This window comes from Buceros rhinoceros, unplaced genomic scaffold, assembly GCF_000710305.1.
Source record: "Buceros rhinoceros silvestris isolate BGI_N320 unplaced genomic scaffold, ASM71030v1 scaffold10312, whole genome shotgun sequence".
Lineage (NCBI taxonomy): Eukaryota > Metazoa > Chordata > Aves > Bucerotiformes > Bucerotidae > Buceros > Buceros rhinoceros.
In genome coordinates, this window is record NW_010397140.1 from 380 (window position 1) to 18469 (window position 18090).

General features: G+C 46.9%; 1 protein-coding gene across 1 annotated transcript; it reads left to right on the plus strand.

The window, feature by feature from the left end:
- Positions 1–2188: 2188 nt before the first annotated feature.
- Positions 2189–15923, plus strand: WNT9A (wingless-type MMTV integration site family, member 9A; the record flags this gene model as incomplete). Its single annotated transcript, XM_010146135.1, has 2 exons — positions 2189–2451; positions 15263–15923. Coding segments are annotated over 2 exons (737 nt in total), but the record flags the coding sequence as incomplete, so codon positions are not given.
- Positions 15924–18090: the final 2167 nt, after the last annotated feature.

Sequence of the window (18090 nt, forward strand, 5' to 3'; positions counted from 1 at the left end):
GGGTCTCTTTATCCAGTTTGGATACTCGCGAGCAAGTTTGGAAATGGCTGAAACCGGATAGCCGCGGACGGCAGGCTGTCGATGCACCGGGGCTCAGAATGCCGGCATTGATTTAAAGCTCATTATCTTGTTACAAAATATCTTGGTGCAATCAAATAGTGCGTGGCAGAGATGGCTTTAGATCTGGCCAGAGCCAAATGTCACATGGACCCGCTTGGAAGCTGCCTGAGCTGCCTGTGGGCGAGATGATACTCGTGCTGATGGGCACCGGGAATTTGTGAAGATTTCAGAGATGGAGAACGGGAGGAGTAGAGCCGAAGCTGATGGGGAGATTGATGGAGGGGGAGAACCTGGCACAGGAACCCTTCCTCTTGGCTTTCTGTCAGACCTGGTGTGCATTGAGGCTTCACCCCACTGAGATTTCACAACCGCTCTGAATTCAGCGCTTCAAACCAAGATGCCTTCAAGCAGGTCTGATCTACTAAACCGGACCACATCCAGGCTGTTTGCTGCCGATTGCGGCATCTCAGAAGAGGGTTTACACGCCCTATTCCACGAAGGACTCGCTGTTAGCACGCCAGTACCTCTACATTTCGTAGCACCAAGTAGTAGTGGTGGCAAGAGGCCAATTCTGCAATCTGTGAGTCCGCAGGCTTGGGAGGATCTATCTGCAGCAGTGGCATCCCTCTGACAGGCGTGTGGGCAGGTGAATCTAGGGTGTAACCTAGGAAGAGCTGGACTAGCCTGGGGAAGATGTAAGCTGCTTAGAAGGTGTTTTCTAATTAGAGGATCTCAGCCGTATGCATACCCCGAGTTTGTTGTGTGAATTAGGTAGAGAATTCTCCGGTCACTCCCAGAGAGGTCACAATGCTGAAGTTGTTTCTGAGGTGCTGGAGGATATGGTCTAACTTCAGGGAGAAAACAAAGTGGGGAAAACCTCCAAATTTGGTTTTTCAACTCTGGCCACTCTTTATGGTGTCCCCAGTGAGTGTGGAGTTGAGACTTTTTAATTTTAACCTTCCTTCCAGCGGGGAAAAGTTCCTGCTTTTCTCTTCCAGTTGAGCAGTAGAACGGTCGGACAATTCCTACCACAACCTGGCTTGAGTCAGCCCCCTTGGGAAGACCAAACCTCAGCCTCCTGGAGTGGATTTTCTTCAGTCTTCTGCTGAAGATCAACATCGCACATCTGGGAGTGCTTTGGGAAGGCAAGCTCTGGGGCTGTGCCCCATGACTTTGCTCGGGCTACCATGAACCTCCCAAGGAACCGTTCCAAAAATGACCTGGCAGTGTCTCTAAATGTCCTTGGTTGACACACCAGCTTGCAGATATATCCACTACTGTCACCATCCACTTGTGTTATTTTTGAGTGGGGGATTTCTTGAGTCAGATCCAAAGCTGTTCTGGAATAGCATCTCAAATATACAGTCATTTATGGCTTCCATAGCTGGAGAACAGGAGCTATAAATACCGGCATGTTTGCTTTTTATTTCTGGCTTTTACCATTTTGATCAAAATCGTGGGTCTCTCTGGGCCTCAGTTTACCTAGCTAGGGGAGCGGTTGCTGTTGCATCCCTGCAGTTGGGCATGAAGGTGTACAAAAGGGTCGTGCATAAAAGTTCTGAGGTGCAAACTGCTTTTTGACGCATTTGAGTGAGGTGAGTTGGGTGACAGGCTGTGCACTTCCCAGCTCCCAGGTGCCTTCTGCTAACAGATTTGTCGAACTGGAGAAAGACCCAGTGACTCTTTTTAAGGGGGAGAGGGAAGAACAAAGAGGGCTCATGGTTTCTGCCTCAACCATCAGACTGCAAGTCTGTGCTGGGTTCCTCCTGTTTGGTGCTCCCTTGGTAGCAGTGTTGCTGTATGATGGTGATGGTACCTCCACGGCCTGGCTGACTCTCGCTCGCCTCATTCTGTTCTCAGGATGAGACTGTCTGAGTGACAGCCACAGAGCTGGCCAGATTTCATTTGCGTTCTTGAATTGTGGCCTGTACAAACTCTTATCCATTCCTTGCCTTCCACTGTGTCCTCTGCACCATCAGTGATGCGTGTGGAGCTCAGCATGCTTTGACATAGCTCAAACTCACCTCACAATGGGTTTTGCTTCCATTTCTTCTTCTTTTTTTTTTCTTTTCTTTTTTTAACCGTTGCTCCAGCTGTAGTTAAAGCCACCTCCTCCTCTCTCCTGCAGGTTTTAAGGAGACAGCCTTCTTGTACGCCATCTCCTCTGCGGGGCTGACACATGCCATGGCCAAGGCGTGCAGCGCAGGGCGGATGGAACGTTGCACCTGCGACGAGGCCCCTGACCTGGAGAACCGCGAGGCTTGGCAGTGGGGCGGCTGCGGCGACAACCTGAAATACAGCAACAAGTTCGTCAAGGAGTTCCTGGGGAGGAAGCCCAACAAGGACTTGCGAGCCAGGGTGGACTTCCACAATAACCTCGTGGGCATGAAGGTGCGTTGCAGACTGCTCGGGTGGGGTTTCACGCCGTTGTTGGGTTTGCGGGGGCAGTCAGGTGCTGCACTTGGGTGTGGACACAGGAGTGTTGGATGTGAAATGCATGGAGTGCTCTTGTGCTGGAGGGGTGAAGTCTCCATCACGGGGCTATGCCTCATTTTGTTAATGTGCATTAAGAGTTGTGCAAAACTGTTGGAGAGAAAGAAACAGGATTGTCCAGTCTAGAAATGTGAGGTAGGGACAAAGCTTGCTGAGAAGAGAGGGTCTGTTGTGGTTTAACCCCCGCTGGCAGCTAAGCACCATGGAGCCGCTCACTCACTCCTCCCCACCCTCTCACCAGTGGGATGGGGAGAAGAATAGGACCAAAAAAAGTAAAACTCTTGGGCTGAGATAAGAATGGTTAAATAATTGAAATAAAATTAAATGTAATTATAGTAATGAGAAGGAAGATAATGAAAAGAGAGAGAAATAAACCCCAAGAAAGAAGTGATGGACAACGCAATTGCTCACCACTCGCTGACCAATTCTCAGCCAATCCCTAAACCACCATCAGCCCCTCTTAGCAAACTCCCCCAAGTTTATATCCTGGACACGACATCCTATGGCATGGAATATCCCTTTGGCCAGTTCGGGTCAGCGGTCCTGGCTACGCTCCCTCCCGTCTTCTTGTGCCCTGCTTCCTGGCAGAGCACGGGAAACTGAAAAGTCCTTGACTGGGGATAAGCACTACTTGGCAACAACTAAAACATCAGTGTGTTGTCAACATTAGTCTCATACTAAATCCAAAATACCGCGCTGCACCAGCTACTGAGAAGAAAATTAACTTTATCTCAGACAAAACCAGGACTAGGGTCTTACGCTACAAAGGGATGGACAGGTTCTTCGGGTTTACGTGAGGTAGAACAAGGAGGAGGGGATTTATGCTGCCACAACACAGGCTGAGGGATGCGTTTCTTGCAGCAGTTCAGTAGATCATAGACAGTCTGGCATCTCCATAGCAAAGTTTCTTTAAAGCTGGCTGGGCAAACACCTGGCAGCGAACCAGGGTGGAGATATTACTTTCTGACTGACCTCAGTCCTGAAAGTCTCTTCAGCCTTGATTTCTGGCAGAAGCCTTCGACGTTGCCTAGAGCTGCTGGGTTTGCAGCTGACAGTGCTTGGTGGTATAGTCCCTTTTTTCTTTTCCCATCTTCATCCTCTCTGCTGAAGGACCTTCTGCTCTTTACCCCTTGTTCTTCCCACAAGGCTTTACCCCCTCCTGTCAGGGGACCTCCCTGCAGAACTGATGTAAAGGAGGAAGTGTCTGCAATTGCTGGGTCATCCCAGCAAGACAGGGGAAAGGAAGGGGCTTCTCCCATAATCTGCTTGGCAGTACCTACCCTAGAGTTGCTTGAACATGAAAATCCCTCAGATTGGCCAGCACAGGTGCCTAGGATCAGCATTTCATTGCGCCAACCTCGAAGGCGGACATACTGTAAGGCTATAAATAACCTTCGAGCCTTGTTATTGTCCATGTGATTGGATGGAGGGTTGGGGCTGGGATAGGGGACCTGGGTCTCCAGTTTCCCAGGCAAATGCAGCCCAGCCAGTTGTGCATTCTAGGAATCGCCATCCCAGCTCAGTTGTTCCTGTGCGTATGCATAAAATGTCATTCCACGCGACAGAGTTGGGGCATCGGAGAATGCCACTGGCAAGTCCTGGCCAGCAAAAAGTCTCTCCCCTCCCCACCACCAGATGCTCCTAGACAGCGCTGAGATCAGGATTAGAAATATCCTGGATTTAGCTGGTGTCTGGCTTTGGCTGACAGCTTTTCTGCCTCTGGATTAAAAGGCTCAGAGCCTCTGAACTGTTGCAGCTCTTTGGTGTGTGAAACTGGCTTTACAGGATGACGAAATTTGTTTTGATCCTTGTGGACGGTTGTTCCCAAGGGTCTGTCCCATCTCTTTGGAGTTGGCTGTGTAGCAGATGGGACTGAAAATGAAGAAGGTGGCCCATGCAGGCTGTAATTTCGTGCTGGAGATTGCTGTGGGATTGCTTCCCTCCCTTTCCAGAGTCCCATAATACAGTCTCATCCAAACCTGCAAGGCTGTGGCTTTAGGTGCCATTGGCATGTTCTTGTAATTCCGTTAGTATCTCCCTGGCACCAATGGTGGGACAAAAAAACTTGCCCGAGGGGTTTGACCTAACTCCCAGTGCTCTTCAGACCAGTGTGTAGGATGCCCATATGGCCGAGCCCCAATCTTGAATTTAGTTTGGGTGTCTTTATTTGTCACCTATGCTCTACACTGTCTAAGTGACTTTGAGATAAGTGATCTCCAAGGATGAGCTGGAGGGAGGAATCTTCCCTTTCTTCCTGCCTCTTTTTGTTCTGATCCCACTGTGAGTTAATTCTGAGGGGGAGGGGAGATACCAGGAACTCTTTTGCATCCTCTGCCTCCGCTTTCCTTGGCACAGTCAGGCTTTGGTCAGTGACAGTGGTTTCTAAGCACTAGTGTGGTATCTGCAGCTAAACAGCTGAGTAACAGTTATGACAGTTGTCCCGACACCGAGTGCCCTCATGGCAATCAAAGTCAAAGACCTTTGCTGCAGGTCAGTGATCCGGTGTTCCTATTTTTGTCCACCCATGCCATGTCTGGGTTGGTATTGCTGTCTGACAGCTTTCCTTGCCTATTTGCAGCAGCGGTTGAAACGATTTCCCTGTTCATGCTCCTGGAATAATTGTACCATAGTCTGGTTGAAAGGCAAGTCGAGCAGCCCACCAGGTTCACAGCACCACCATGAAACTGTGCAGAGAACAAGTGAACTGCACACTGAGAAGGAAGCTTTTAGGTGGACGGTGGTTGAAGATCAGGAGAACATATGTCTCTTTAGTTGGGCTATGCGGACCTAATCCACTGGCACGATGTGGTGTCATTAGGATAATGATCAGAGATGTTTGAGCCAGAGATGAGGACGCAGACTGACTTTCTAATTGCCAGGTCAAAACTTGCAGTACTTGCTTCAGATTTCACAATATTGAAAAGGAATTAAGGCCTGAGCATTGACATTCTTGCTGTGACTGATGGACTGTCTCTGATCTTGCTTACACTTGGGTGTAGATTAATATCAGGTTCAATCTGCTTCTGTCCTCCTGGTCCCACTGCAAGTGCAGCATTGGTGGAGGAGGAGAGGCAGTACTGGGTTACCTTGCCGAATTCATTGATGTTTTCCTTGATGAAGATGGTGGGTTATACATGAGTTCATCAGGTTTCCTCTCCAAAGGAGTTTTATCCAAAGAAGCTGACCATCAGCTAACTGCTGCCGTATAGACTGTCCAACCACGGAGTAGCAGGAGATGCTAACCTGGCAGCTCTGCCAGCCTGAAGCCGGTTTGAACTAACATAGAACTAACATAGGTTATTTGAACAATCACTCACAAGTTTGATGTGGTGTGAATCACAGGCAATATAGGAGTGCAGATGGCCTTGATTTGTGCCGTTCGGAACGGAACAATCTGAACCGGGGCACTCGTTATATAACTTATAAGATGCTGTTACGGCTTCTAAAGTGTTAAATGTCCCTGCGGGTTCCAGCAGTCTGATTATGGCCGTTTCTATTTCAAGCAGGAGCTGATTCCTAGCCTTTCCCAAGGTTCTGCAGCAAGCTGGTGATGGAGCAGGAGGCTGAAGCCAACGCTCCTGAATTCCTGCTCAGCACCTGCTGTGGTTTTCCTTTAAGCAAACCGCAGGGTTTTTCTTGTCTATTAGTGAAGCCACACATGCATGAAGCAAAACCTTTGCTGCACTACAGGCTGCTTTGGGCTGAGGATGGACAAAGGGACTTTCGTTTCCAGTACCGTGTTTTGCTACGGGGGCTTGCTGCAGTGGCAGCCCCGTGTTGGTGTACAGTGTATGTACAGATGTGCGTGTGAGTGTTCGATGGGGGGGTGGAGGAATATCTATAAAATACATAGCACAAGCTTGGCGGTCTCTCACTGATTCTTAACAACATATAATCCTTCCCATCTAATAACTGCCAATGGTGACACAATGCATAAACAGTCCCTTGAGACCCAGCGAAAAAAAGGGCCTGTGCTCCATTGGTTGATTTAGCAACCAACCCTAGATCCTTCTGGTCAACGTGGCGGTTTCTCCATGGCCTCACACGAGCAAACAATCTGCGTATTTCTGCGAGGATGACATTATCCCATCCCGCCTAGTTTTAACGTCTCTCAGTAGATGTTCTCGTTTAATTATTTTACTTCTGTTTTTTACAACCTTGATGGGTTGACTGTAATTCTGCTGCCACCAATGAAATAATCACTGAACACGTTGTGCCCATGATGGCTCACAAAGTTATATGATATGACCTCAGTCGCTAATGAAAGGGTGAGCTTGTCTAGCTGAGGATGAGGTAATTAGACCAGGACTTCTCCAGCTTTCTCTTTATTGAAAAGTTGGAGCTCTGAATAGACCACTTATTAAAAAAGCAATTTCCCTTCCTTTGCCAAATCTACTCTTGCTCATTCAGCTATTCTTGCAGAGGGGTCTTGGGTGGAGAGGGTGTGTGTTGGGGGGAGATGTGTGCATGTGTCAAGGAGATGGGGGTGGTGGTGGCGAGAGAAATCAACTGTATTAAAGTTCCGTTGCCAGCAATGTCTCTTGGTTATATTAAATGAAGCACAGGCAGCCTTGCTAAAGCTCTCCTCTCCTCTATATCCTCCCCCTCTTTTTCCCCCTTGTACACACAAGTGCAGCCCTCTTTTGTAACCCATTAATGAAAAGTCGGAATATTAGAGCACTCAATTAGTTCCACTGGGCTTGAGTAAGTGATGTTTTAATTAAATTTGCCCAGTTTCTCAGCGAAGTATCATTAAACATGACTTTCCAACTCCCTCTCTGGAGCGTTGCTAAGTTTCTTAATCCCAGGAGTGCTGACCTCTTCCAGAGGTATGTCTGGTCAAGCATGTCTTACAGATCCAAGGGGCACTATTAAAGGGGGCTGCTGTTACCCAAAGAAAAAAAAATTGTGATGTTCTCATTCCCTTTTCCCTTTATCCTTCCAGAAGGAGGGACACAAGCCTTTGCCTTCAGGACCCTGAAGTCAGGGGTATAACCATGCCCTTTTTGAGAGCCAAGAATGTTTAGTGCAAAAATATGGGAGAGCAGAAAGGGAGAACAAGAAAATTCCTCCCCCCCAAATGTCTCTCTTTAAGCAATAGCCCCCTTTGAAGCTGGTTCCCTTCACGAGGTTTCCGTAATTGTTTCTGCACAGTATCAACCCACCTGTTTTGGTCTGTGCAGACCATACACTTTCTGAAGGATCCTTGTCACCCTTGTTGCTGTGCACCTCTGAAACCGTATGGGATGCTCTGGAGAGGATAGTGGGAGATTATTCCTTGCTGTTGACTCGCTTCTTTTGGAAGGCCATGCAAGGAATGGCTTCTCCCCTTAGGCGGTGCTGGCAGGCATCTATCTGAAGGGCTGAGCGTGCTGGAGATGGGCTCTCCATATCAGGGAGATGTTTGCCCAGCTATCATCTGTCTGAGGAACTTCATGAGCTATCACGTAACATGTTATCAGAGCATACCATCCTCTTCATTTCTGTATCTCAATTTTACAGAGGGGAAATTGAGACCCAGAAAGATTAAGTGACTTACTAAAGGTCACACACAGGCGTAGCGAAGCAGAGACTAGCACCCTGGTCTCCTGTTGCAGAGACGGTGTTTACAAGCTGTGCCCATCCCATGTCATACGGTTCCTACCAGCAAACACAATTCCAGTCAAACTCCGGAGTCTGTCGAGCAGGCGAGCTTAAATGCTAATCCCTGTGATTTTCTGCACCCCCAAAAAGTGTAACAATTGCTTTTTTTGATGAGACAAATCCACGGGAGCTGGTGCATGGAGAGAAAACGAAGGAGGCATAGTGCATCCTTTTGGCAGTTTCTTCAGAGGGAGGTGTTTGCAGCCTGAGGTCTAGCATCACGCTTTTACCGCGGTATGAAGCAAACAGCCTCCTCTCTGAGAGTAGTTCCTGACTTTCCATGTGCAGATCAGTTTGCAGGGCCACCACTAGTATTTGCTGCTCCAGGTTGTGACAGGTTGGAATGCAGAAGCATGCTCTCTGGATTTTTCCCTTCCTTCTTTCAGGCTGAGATTGGCTCAGCCAAAGTCTTTCTAAGGCCTGGAAATCAACACCGTGGAAAAACTTGCTTGCTGCGTCCCATCAGTAATTGCAGTTAGTTGTTTATGTGGAGCTTTCTCAGAGTGTGAAGCACACTAGGAATGCTGAAGGGGGAAAAAACACTTTTAAAGTTCTCAATTTAAAGTAGGGTTATGTTGTTCTATGTTTCATTTAAATTTTAATGCATATTTCACTAAAATATGAGTGTTCATATTTTTAAAGAAGGAATGGTAGTGGAAAACAAGAACTGTGATGAAAACCAGTTTCTAGAATAGGCTCAAAAGAAAGGCTTTTTTTTTTTTTTTAATGAGATGGAAGAAAAAAGGGAAGGAAAATAAAATAAAATTTCTAGCAATCAGTGAAACTTTTATAGTTCAACCACTGGCCAACATTAAGGGCCAAGTCTGGTCTTCTAGTCGTTTAGGCATTGTGAATTTGGGCATTGGGGACCGTCGCTGCCTGAGCTGAGAGAATAAGGTCTTTTTCTTAAAGGTCTTTTCTGACCGAAGCGGTTCTATGATTCTATAACTAAGCCTATTTAAATCGAAGGAGGATGTTTAGAGAGGAGCTGGAAGAGATTTGATTTGTAAAGAACCATCCCAAAGCCCTGTCTGAAGTAAGACAAGCCAAGAGCAGGCTTTTTGCTGGATGAGCTGACTCCAAGGAGGTTCATCTGCTCCCTCCTCTCCCCCAAACCATAGCGAATGGCTTGAAGCTTTGGAGCCGCAGACCAGCCATGACGACAGCGGAGCTATAACCGAGGAATTCCCACGGCTGCGCGTCCGCTTCGGACTGCTGCTGCCCAGACAAGAGTTGTCTGAAAAACCACCGCCAGAGCCCCGTGACCCAGCTGGGAATGAATGGGAATCTGTCCTCAGCGTTTCGGCTAAAACACTGAGAAATTGTGTGTTGCAGCATGTCTGAGACTGATCATTACTGGGGCACTTAGTCCGAGCTTCGTAGCGAACCATTGTTGTGAGGAAGGATTACATGTTGCATAGCAATGCTCTGCTGTGATCCCTTTTCCCCATGGCTCTTGTAAAGCCATTTGGGCAGGAGGTCCCGCAGTGCTATCTAATTTCCCCTCAGCAGCAAGCACCAATAAAGAGGGTTCAGTCTTGCTCTATGATAATTGTTTTCCCCATTGTGCCTTTGTCAGTATTTGGTATTCTCACGACAAGATCAATAGGAGTTTGTGTTCCTAAGTCAAACAAACTAATTTGCTCTAAGAGCTTTATTTTCCTCCCACATCGCTGTCCTATTTGTGAGACTACCAGACCGGGTGGTTGTTCAGAGGGGAGTGGGAGGACATAATTTTGATGTGTGATGTTATCCCTGACTCACTGGTTGTCTTTATTCAACTTCGCTTTTGTGGTAGAAGCTCTCTATAGCATATAACACAGTGAGGATTCAAAAGCATGCTTGTGCTGTTACTCCCAAGTTACTACAACTCTTGATGTGTGGTAGCTGTGGGGTTTTAGGCCATAGGGAGCACGAAATGTTCTGTGCTTTGGATTTAAGCTAATATATTTTGCTTCACATTTGTGACAAGACGGAAGCATGCATGTGGTGGCTTGCCATGGGCTAGATAAAATAGGATTGTTAAATATTGATGATGCCATGCTCACTCGAGTCTGTGTAGGATGGAGGTAGATCAGGCTCTGAACTGTGAGATGTGCCTTAAAAAGAAAACAAGGGGCTACCTGTAAGCTTATTTCAAGAGCCCATGTGGAAGTCTTATTCTGCCTCGTGTAGTGTAGACTTTTTCTCGGTAATAAGAGCCAAGTTACTCTATCCTAAAAGTCCTTCCAGTTTGAAAGCATGATCTGGACCTTTACCCATTCATCCCAGAGCCCAGCCAGGACAAGTTTTTCCAACACGCTTCCAAGCAACCTGCTGACTTGCTCTGTTTCCTAGAGAAATGAGGTGGATTGAAGTGTCTCTGACAGGAGCCTGCAACAAGAGGAGGAAGGGCTTTGTGGAAGCTGGGGAACAAGATGGGGAAACAGAAGGGCTTTGCCAAGATTCATTTTGGCTTCTGGGTGTTCAGGGGCTCGTAGACAGCAGCTCTCTGTTACACATCGCCATGAGTAGCTGCATCATGACTGACAGCAGCAGGGGAGGCTGGCTGGGGGAGAAATTTTTCTGGCATTTTCACTGTAGCTGCCTCATAACATTCTTGAGCCATCCTTGGTCCTTCAAGGAGAAGGTTTATGAGGCGGTTGAGATGCACCACTCTTGCACAGTGACCATATGAAAATCCACATGCTGGATTTCATGAACTGGTGCATTCATGGGAACGGGGACAGTGGAAACCTTTTATGCTTTAGTCCATGCTTTAGTGCGTGACATCTAGGCTGTCCTAGCCACTGCTTAACAAGGAGCTAGAAGAGGGAAAAAACCAGGGATCCATTAGGGGCTCGGTTCATCACTGTTTAAGCCCAGACAAGCAGAGTAGGATTCATCTACCTAAATATATGCATTAGCACCCTTTGAGAGACCTTCATGCTCCTGGAGGGGCAGCCGGTTGTGAACAGCAATGTTTTACAGTACCTCAGGTAATTGTAGATGCTGATATTTAGTCCCCTGAGTTTCTTCCAGGGGGTGGGATTCTGCTCACATGTTAAGATATGTAAACTGAGGTGCCTCCATGCGAGCTGGGGGCTCCTATTAGTGAGCAGAGATGTGGTCAGCGCAGTCAGTGGCGCCTGGAGAGCTGTTCAGCAGAACATGTGCAGACGTCTGCGTTGCTGCAGGATCCTCTGTCTGCTTTGGCTCCACTGAGTCAGGTGGGAGTTTAGAGGTTATTTCTCAAATGCAGGTGTTTAAACTGAAATGTCTGTATTGGTGAGGTCAACCCTGGCTGAATGGTGTGATTCAAGTGCCTAAATCTACATGCCTGTTCCTGATTGAAGATCTGCTGCCATCTGCTAACAGCCAATCCATCAGGATCTGCATTTCCAACATATGTTGAGCCGTATCTACCAGCCCTGTGCGGATGCCTTCGATATTCTGCACCTGCAATACCAGCTCTCCCACCGAGCTCTGGAGAGATGGCTCCTGACAAGAACAGCCCCGCATCCAGGTTCCCTTCCTGCATTTCACAACCGTGCCTTGTTCAACCAGCTCTAAATCCAGCCAAGCCCGTGCACAGGAGCGCGTCTACCAGCTGATATAGCTCCTGTTGGTTTCTTGGTTTCCCATCTCCTGTGTAATGGTGGTCATCTCCTTTTCCAGGTGGAGCAGATGCAAATGGGGCAGGGGAGGTAGAAGGCTTGAGAACAGCCTGAAGTGATGAATGACTGCAGTGTGCAGCTCTTCTGCAAGTATGTCAGCAATTTTGCCCAGTTTGCTGATGGTCTGGGCATGAAATCGGGTCTAGAAGTTTTGTTTCACATGAACTCAACTCTCTCACTTCTGGACAACCAGTGAAATGTGACTTTACGTGAGGGACAGGATGGGTGAGGGTGGGTTTTGTTGGGTTTTTTTTTCCCCCCCCTCGGTGTTGAAATGTGTTTTGTACGCTCTTGTCTAACGTTGTGGGATTTCTTGCAGAGTTGGCTAGACGCTTTGGCACGCAAAGCGTGACAGCGCCTAACCAAGCCGGCCCAGCTGAGTCCTATAAGCAGCAACACATCCCTCTCTGTAACCCGTCACTTGTTTGAATGCTACTGTGTATTATTGGATCGCATTTGAAAAGGTCTTGGCTGTCACAGGAATGAAGTGTGACCATTGGCCAGGCTTTGCTGAAGGCCGTATTATGCATAGCCTCTTTCTAAAAGTGTCTCTGTAATATCAGGATCGGGCCAGACCTCAATTCTGGGTCCATGACCTATTGCACATTTGCCCATGGTGCTCAGCAGGACTCATGCAGCCAAATAATTCAGTCAGGGATGGTCAGGAGATGGACTGGAGCCAGTCTCTGCTGTGCTGGGGCTGTAATGTAGGCGTGACGGGCAGAGGCAAAGATGATTTTCTGTTTGTTTTTTAGATACCGTGGATGCCCAAAGGAAGGGCAGCCCTTGACAGGAAACAGCTCTATGAAACAAAGTCTCTTCTGACTTGCTTAAGGGGTGGTTATACCTATTTAAAGTAAAAATGAAACCTCTTTAGGAGAAGGGGAGGGAGAACTGGAACTGTAAGTATCTGTCTATGATCTGTGGGCAAAATGTGGCTTATCTGGGACTGTCCAAATAATGTATCTGCTCTCCTGTTGCCCATGGAGGACTCGCAGGCATAAATCTCTCTGAAGAAGGTGGCAAGAACATTCAGATGGCATTTATAAGGAAATGAATAGGATTTTGTGCCAGAAAGCATCTTTATTACAGCCTGGTTTGAAAAGGATGGGACCCTTTGTTTGGCATCAGTCAGCTGATGGGTCCTGGGAGACTGTTACCACCTTTGTCTCCCTCCAAGATGAATAACCACTGATTTTCTCTTTGCTTTCTTCTCTTCCTCTTCCCATGATGCTTTTTCTGTTGAAAATAGCCTTGTCTTTCCATTCTCTCCATCTCATATGTGAAGTGGTTCCACTGTCTTTGCTCTCCCTTCTGTATTTACACTTTTTGGTGGTCTGAAGAGAGCTATTCCCCTGCAAGCTGTCCCCAAGATCTGGTCATCTCGCTACGTGGAGACTGACTTTCTTTTGCTTTGGGAATAAATTAAACATACACCTTTGCTCTCTGATACCTTGAACAAGTTATTTCCCTCCTTTAGGGACCTGTGAGATGAGTTTAATTTTTCTTTTCAACACCTGCTGCACGTGTTTGAATTTTAAAATTTAAAAAAAGTAATTAAGAAGGGATTTGATACCAAGCCTTGCCCTTGATACCTGTAGCCCAGAGATGTAAGCAAGCATAAAATTTAACAGGAGAATCCTAGCGTGGAGGGGACAGAATCCAAGGGTTTAAAGGGTTTAGGGTTTAAAGGGTTTAAGGTTTCCAAGGGTTTTAATGCCTTTCCTTTCCTTTCCACATTGAGTTTGAAGACCTTGGTCACAAGTGCTCTGCGTTTCTTGTGAAAAGTATAAAACATGCATTTCCTTCCTAGCTGAAAACGCTTGATGCAAGGTTCTGCCAATACATTATAGAAGTTATGTTTGCCTGGGACTTGAACCTTGCAACCTGTTCCTCCCTGGATGGTGGCTTGTGCAGACACCGTTTGGATGCAGCAGCCTCCGAATGCCTGTGCAATGCCATTTTCCTTCCTTCCCTCACCAGAAACCCTGCACAGCATTTAGCTGAGTGGCTCTTCCATCCCCAGATCAGGATTTTCATAAATGTTTGTGGCCTTGCTCACTGCCTTGCCTGGTCAAATCTCAGGACCTGCTCACTCTGGGGTGCTGCTGAAGCATCAAGGCAGCTGCTGAGGTTTCTCATCCTGATGCGGAGCAGCTCTTGTTTGCTCATGAAGGGGCAGGTTCAGCCTTCAGTGCGGGGGGGGTCTGTTGAACTGAAAACTGGAAGCCCCCTCATTTCCCTGCAGAGTGGCTGCCCCACATCTTCTCTCTGGTTGAAAACTGAAGACTGCTCCCCTAGTCCTCCCTTCAGCCACCAGCCCTGTCACAGTCCCCAGAGGTCACTGCCTGATGGGCTGAGGACCCAACCTGCTGGGATGGAATCCTCTCACTGCAATGTCAACATGTCAACTCAGATTTCATGTTATTCCCTTTGAGACCTTCTGTGTGAGCAGCCAGCCTTCCGAGCTGCCCACAGCTGGTGCCACAGGCAGAGGAAATGCTGGGGGGTGCCTTAAAGCACCTGGAATTACTGAGCCCTTTGCATAGGGGTCTGTCTTCCTTTTCTTCACATCTCAATCTTTCAGTGAAAGGGAGGGCACAGAGGAGACTGAGGGAACCTTGGGCTTCACCCCCCATGAAAACGTGCTGCATTAAACGTGTGTGGCTAGCGAGCAATGGTGCCGTTTGTTTTTAAAAGCACGTTCAGGATTCGTCATTGCCAGCAGAAAAAAATTGACAGGTCCTTTTGAACATGCTACCACGCTCCATAATAGGATCCTGAACACAGGCTGGAGAGGTGGAAGCTACCTGGATATTTCTGGAGCTGTAGTTTTGACTATGATGATTCAGGCTGTTGTTCTCAAGGGCTTTTATATATATATATATATATATGTATTTCAGCTGCATCAAGGTTTCCCCTCAGTCATGAAGTGGGTGGGATGTTATGCGTAGTTGTTACTGACAGAAACAGCACGTTTCCACTGAGCTCATGCTGGTTCTTCTCTCCATTAATCCAACTGATTCCACTTACGTTACATGTTACCTTCTCTTTCTTATTCAAATAGATAAATAGGTGTTAAAATATGGATTAATCTCTCAGTTGCATCACAGTTTCAGATCGCTGTCTATGTAGCTGAGTGCCAGCACCAGGCGGCCCTTGTTAGTTTTATTGGTGTCATTAACTAACCAATAAAGCAGTATTCTGGCAGATAACTGTCATATTCCTCGAAACTGGGACCTTCTAAACCAGCTATTTCCTTTTGTATGTGGTTTTTGCCCTTTTCCGGCAAATAGTTACTGTATTGTCCTCAACTTCGTGTTCCAGAAGTGTCTTCTAGAAAGAGGGTTTTTTTGTTCTGATTTCTTCCCCCATAACTGATTTTCTTCTGGGGCCGTGTGTGTCTGCAGGTCATCAAAGCTGGAGTGGAGACAACCTGTAAATGCCACGGCGTGTCTGGGTCCTGTACTGTCCGAACGTGCTGGAGACAGCTCTCTCCGTTCCACGAAATAGGGAAGCAGCTGAAGCAGAAATACGAAACATCGCTCAAAGTGGGCAGCACTACCAACGAGGCCACGGGGGAAGGAGACATCTCCCCACCCAAGAAGTCCACCCCTGGTCACAGTGATCAAATCCCAAGGACTACAGATCTCGTCTACATTGACGATTCCCCAAGCTTCTGTATGATGAGTAGATACTCGCCTGGAACTTCGGGAAGGAAATGTTACAAAGACAAGAACTGTGACAGCATCTGCTGCGGGCGAGGGCACAATACGCAGAGCCGGGTGGTCACCCGTCCGTGCCAATGCCAGGTCCGCTGGTGCTGCTACGTGGAATGCAAGCAATGCACCCAGAGAGAAGAGGTTTACACCTGCAAAGACTGACGCGTCTTCTGCTCGATGGCAACCCTCGGTGATGGGCGATGGCGATCTATGAGAACTACATATGGAGACAAACAGGGTTTGATTGACCTTCTGGGATCTGAAAGCTATGTTGAGACATAAGCACTTTGTAGGGTACAGGTGACCCAGCTGTGTTGCTGTTCTGTTTTTGTTTTGTTTTGTTTTCCTGTAGACTGAATTTTAATGAGGTCCAACCACGTGGAAATAAGTGCCTGTCACACTGGGGTTAGACACCAGTTGACCTTCACCTTAATCTTCTACGCAGTCTGACAGATCGTTTATCCTTGGAACATCTTGGTCATTTCACCAATCCTCCATGAACTCCTGGGCTAATATATTCTCTTTGGCATAAATATCTTCTACTACTCTGTTCTTGAAGCTTACCCAACTGCTTAGAGAGCTAAGCAGACACGGAAGAAAGGTCTTTCTGCTGTGGATGTGGTGGTACAGGAGGCAATCATCAATTTTCCCCTTCTATAACCGGAGAGAGGTGTGTAGGGTAAGCAGGAACAGCCCTGATGGTTCCTCTAGTGGAGTTTCCGCACACTGAGCAAACAAGGCTCTGACAAAGAGACCCACTGGGAGGGTACGCTTTGTATCGACAGCTCCGTATCCACGTGCTTCGATCACCAAATACAGCTCAAAAAATGTGGGGTCCATCATATTGCAGAAGAAATTGTATCTGAGGAAGAGGTTGGGAAGACAGTAGAAAACCAGAACGTGCCTGTCCCCTTCAGCCCAATCACGTGTTCTTTTTAAAAAATTATTTCTGCAAATGCAGTTTCTTTAGCACTATCCCTGTCTTAATTTTTTTTTTTCAAAACCACTAGATACTTATGTTTTATTTTCACATTGCGCATGATTTATTTTTCTCTCCTCTTCCCACCTCTTGTTGGTCAAACTCAGCCTGTGGTAACTGCTTCGGAAATCTGAACTGGAACTTTTTAGTCTTATGCCAGCTGAATTTGGACACGTGGTTCTGAGTAGGGCAAAAGAAATTCGAGTGCATCTTGGAATGCGGAGCTGTGTAACAACCACCTTGGACTGGATCAGACCTCTGGAGGAGCTGACTTTTCTTTTACTAGGTCATCATTCCATTTACTCTAAACCATGGCAGTGGTACATGACACAAGCTGTATGTAAACCATATGACCTTAAGATTTTTTTTTTTTAACCACTAGATAGAGATCTGTATTTAAAAAATACAACTGCTCGGCTATTGGATTTGGAACAACCAATCGACGCAGAGACAAATTGTCAAGTGGCCAGAGAAGCCAGAAATTTGACTGCAGTAGTAGATCGCTCTGAAGCTGTGAAATAAAGACAACCTTCAGCATTTCTTTTTTCCTTTGAAGAGGATACTTACAATCCAGGGCTTGATGCAGCGATATCCTTCAGTCATATAAAAGGGGATTGGGAGCAGCCAGTGAATGCCTCAACGAAGCTTTCTAAGGAAACACTGGAGAGCGGAGGGCGTATTATTTTATTTTTTGCAAGCAAGTTTTGATTGTCCAGTAGTAACAACGTTCACCGGTTTTACACAAGCCATTGATCTGATTCTCGAAAGAGGAAAGCTGGCTGGAGTTCTCCAGGCAGTAGTAGATGTTAGCCAAGCAAAAACAAAGCAGTTTTCCGAGATGGACCATTACTTTCCAAGGTGTTTTTTCCTTACATTTTTTTTCTTTTCCCCCCAAATATTAGCCACTAATATTTAAGCTGTTCATGTGCATCTACTGGGAGGAGAAAAGAGTTTTGATTTTTTTTTTCTTGGTAACAAATACCTGCAGTCCAGCCTGACTCGATGGCATCAAATCTTGAGGTGGGGGCACGGGAAGGGACAGGATGTTGCTGTTAATAGCAGTAAGGTCCTGCAGTGGAGCGTACTGTCTCTTTTTTGATGTTTGCTCATTTGCTGTATGATTCCGGCGGTCGCAGCAGTACTGGAGAAGGAGGAATCCACACACGACATTTGCCCCTTCCACCACAGCAAACGCGCAGAAGGTTCGCAAGGTCTCGCAGCTTCGGGGAGATGCACCGCTTTGAAAGTCACCCACGAGCAGTTTATCTAATGGTTTAAAAAAATAAACTGACTAGAAACCTATTACTCAGTGTGTGCAGGTGTGTATGGATATACACACACGCTGACACGTAAATATATATATATAAATATTGAATGAACATTTATTTATTGTAAAGCCCTTCAGAAGGACCTTCTTATGGTTTCAATGTGGTATTGTGTTAAATTCTCTTTCTCCCTCTGTCTCTCTCTCTCACACATATGTGCAAACTCACTGTTACATTTTTGTGTGTGTGCTAGAATAGCTCTTCCCCTCCCA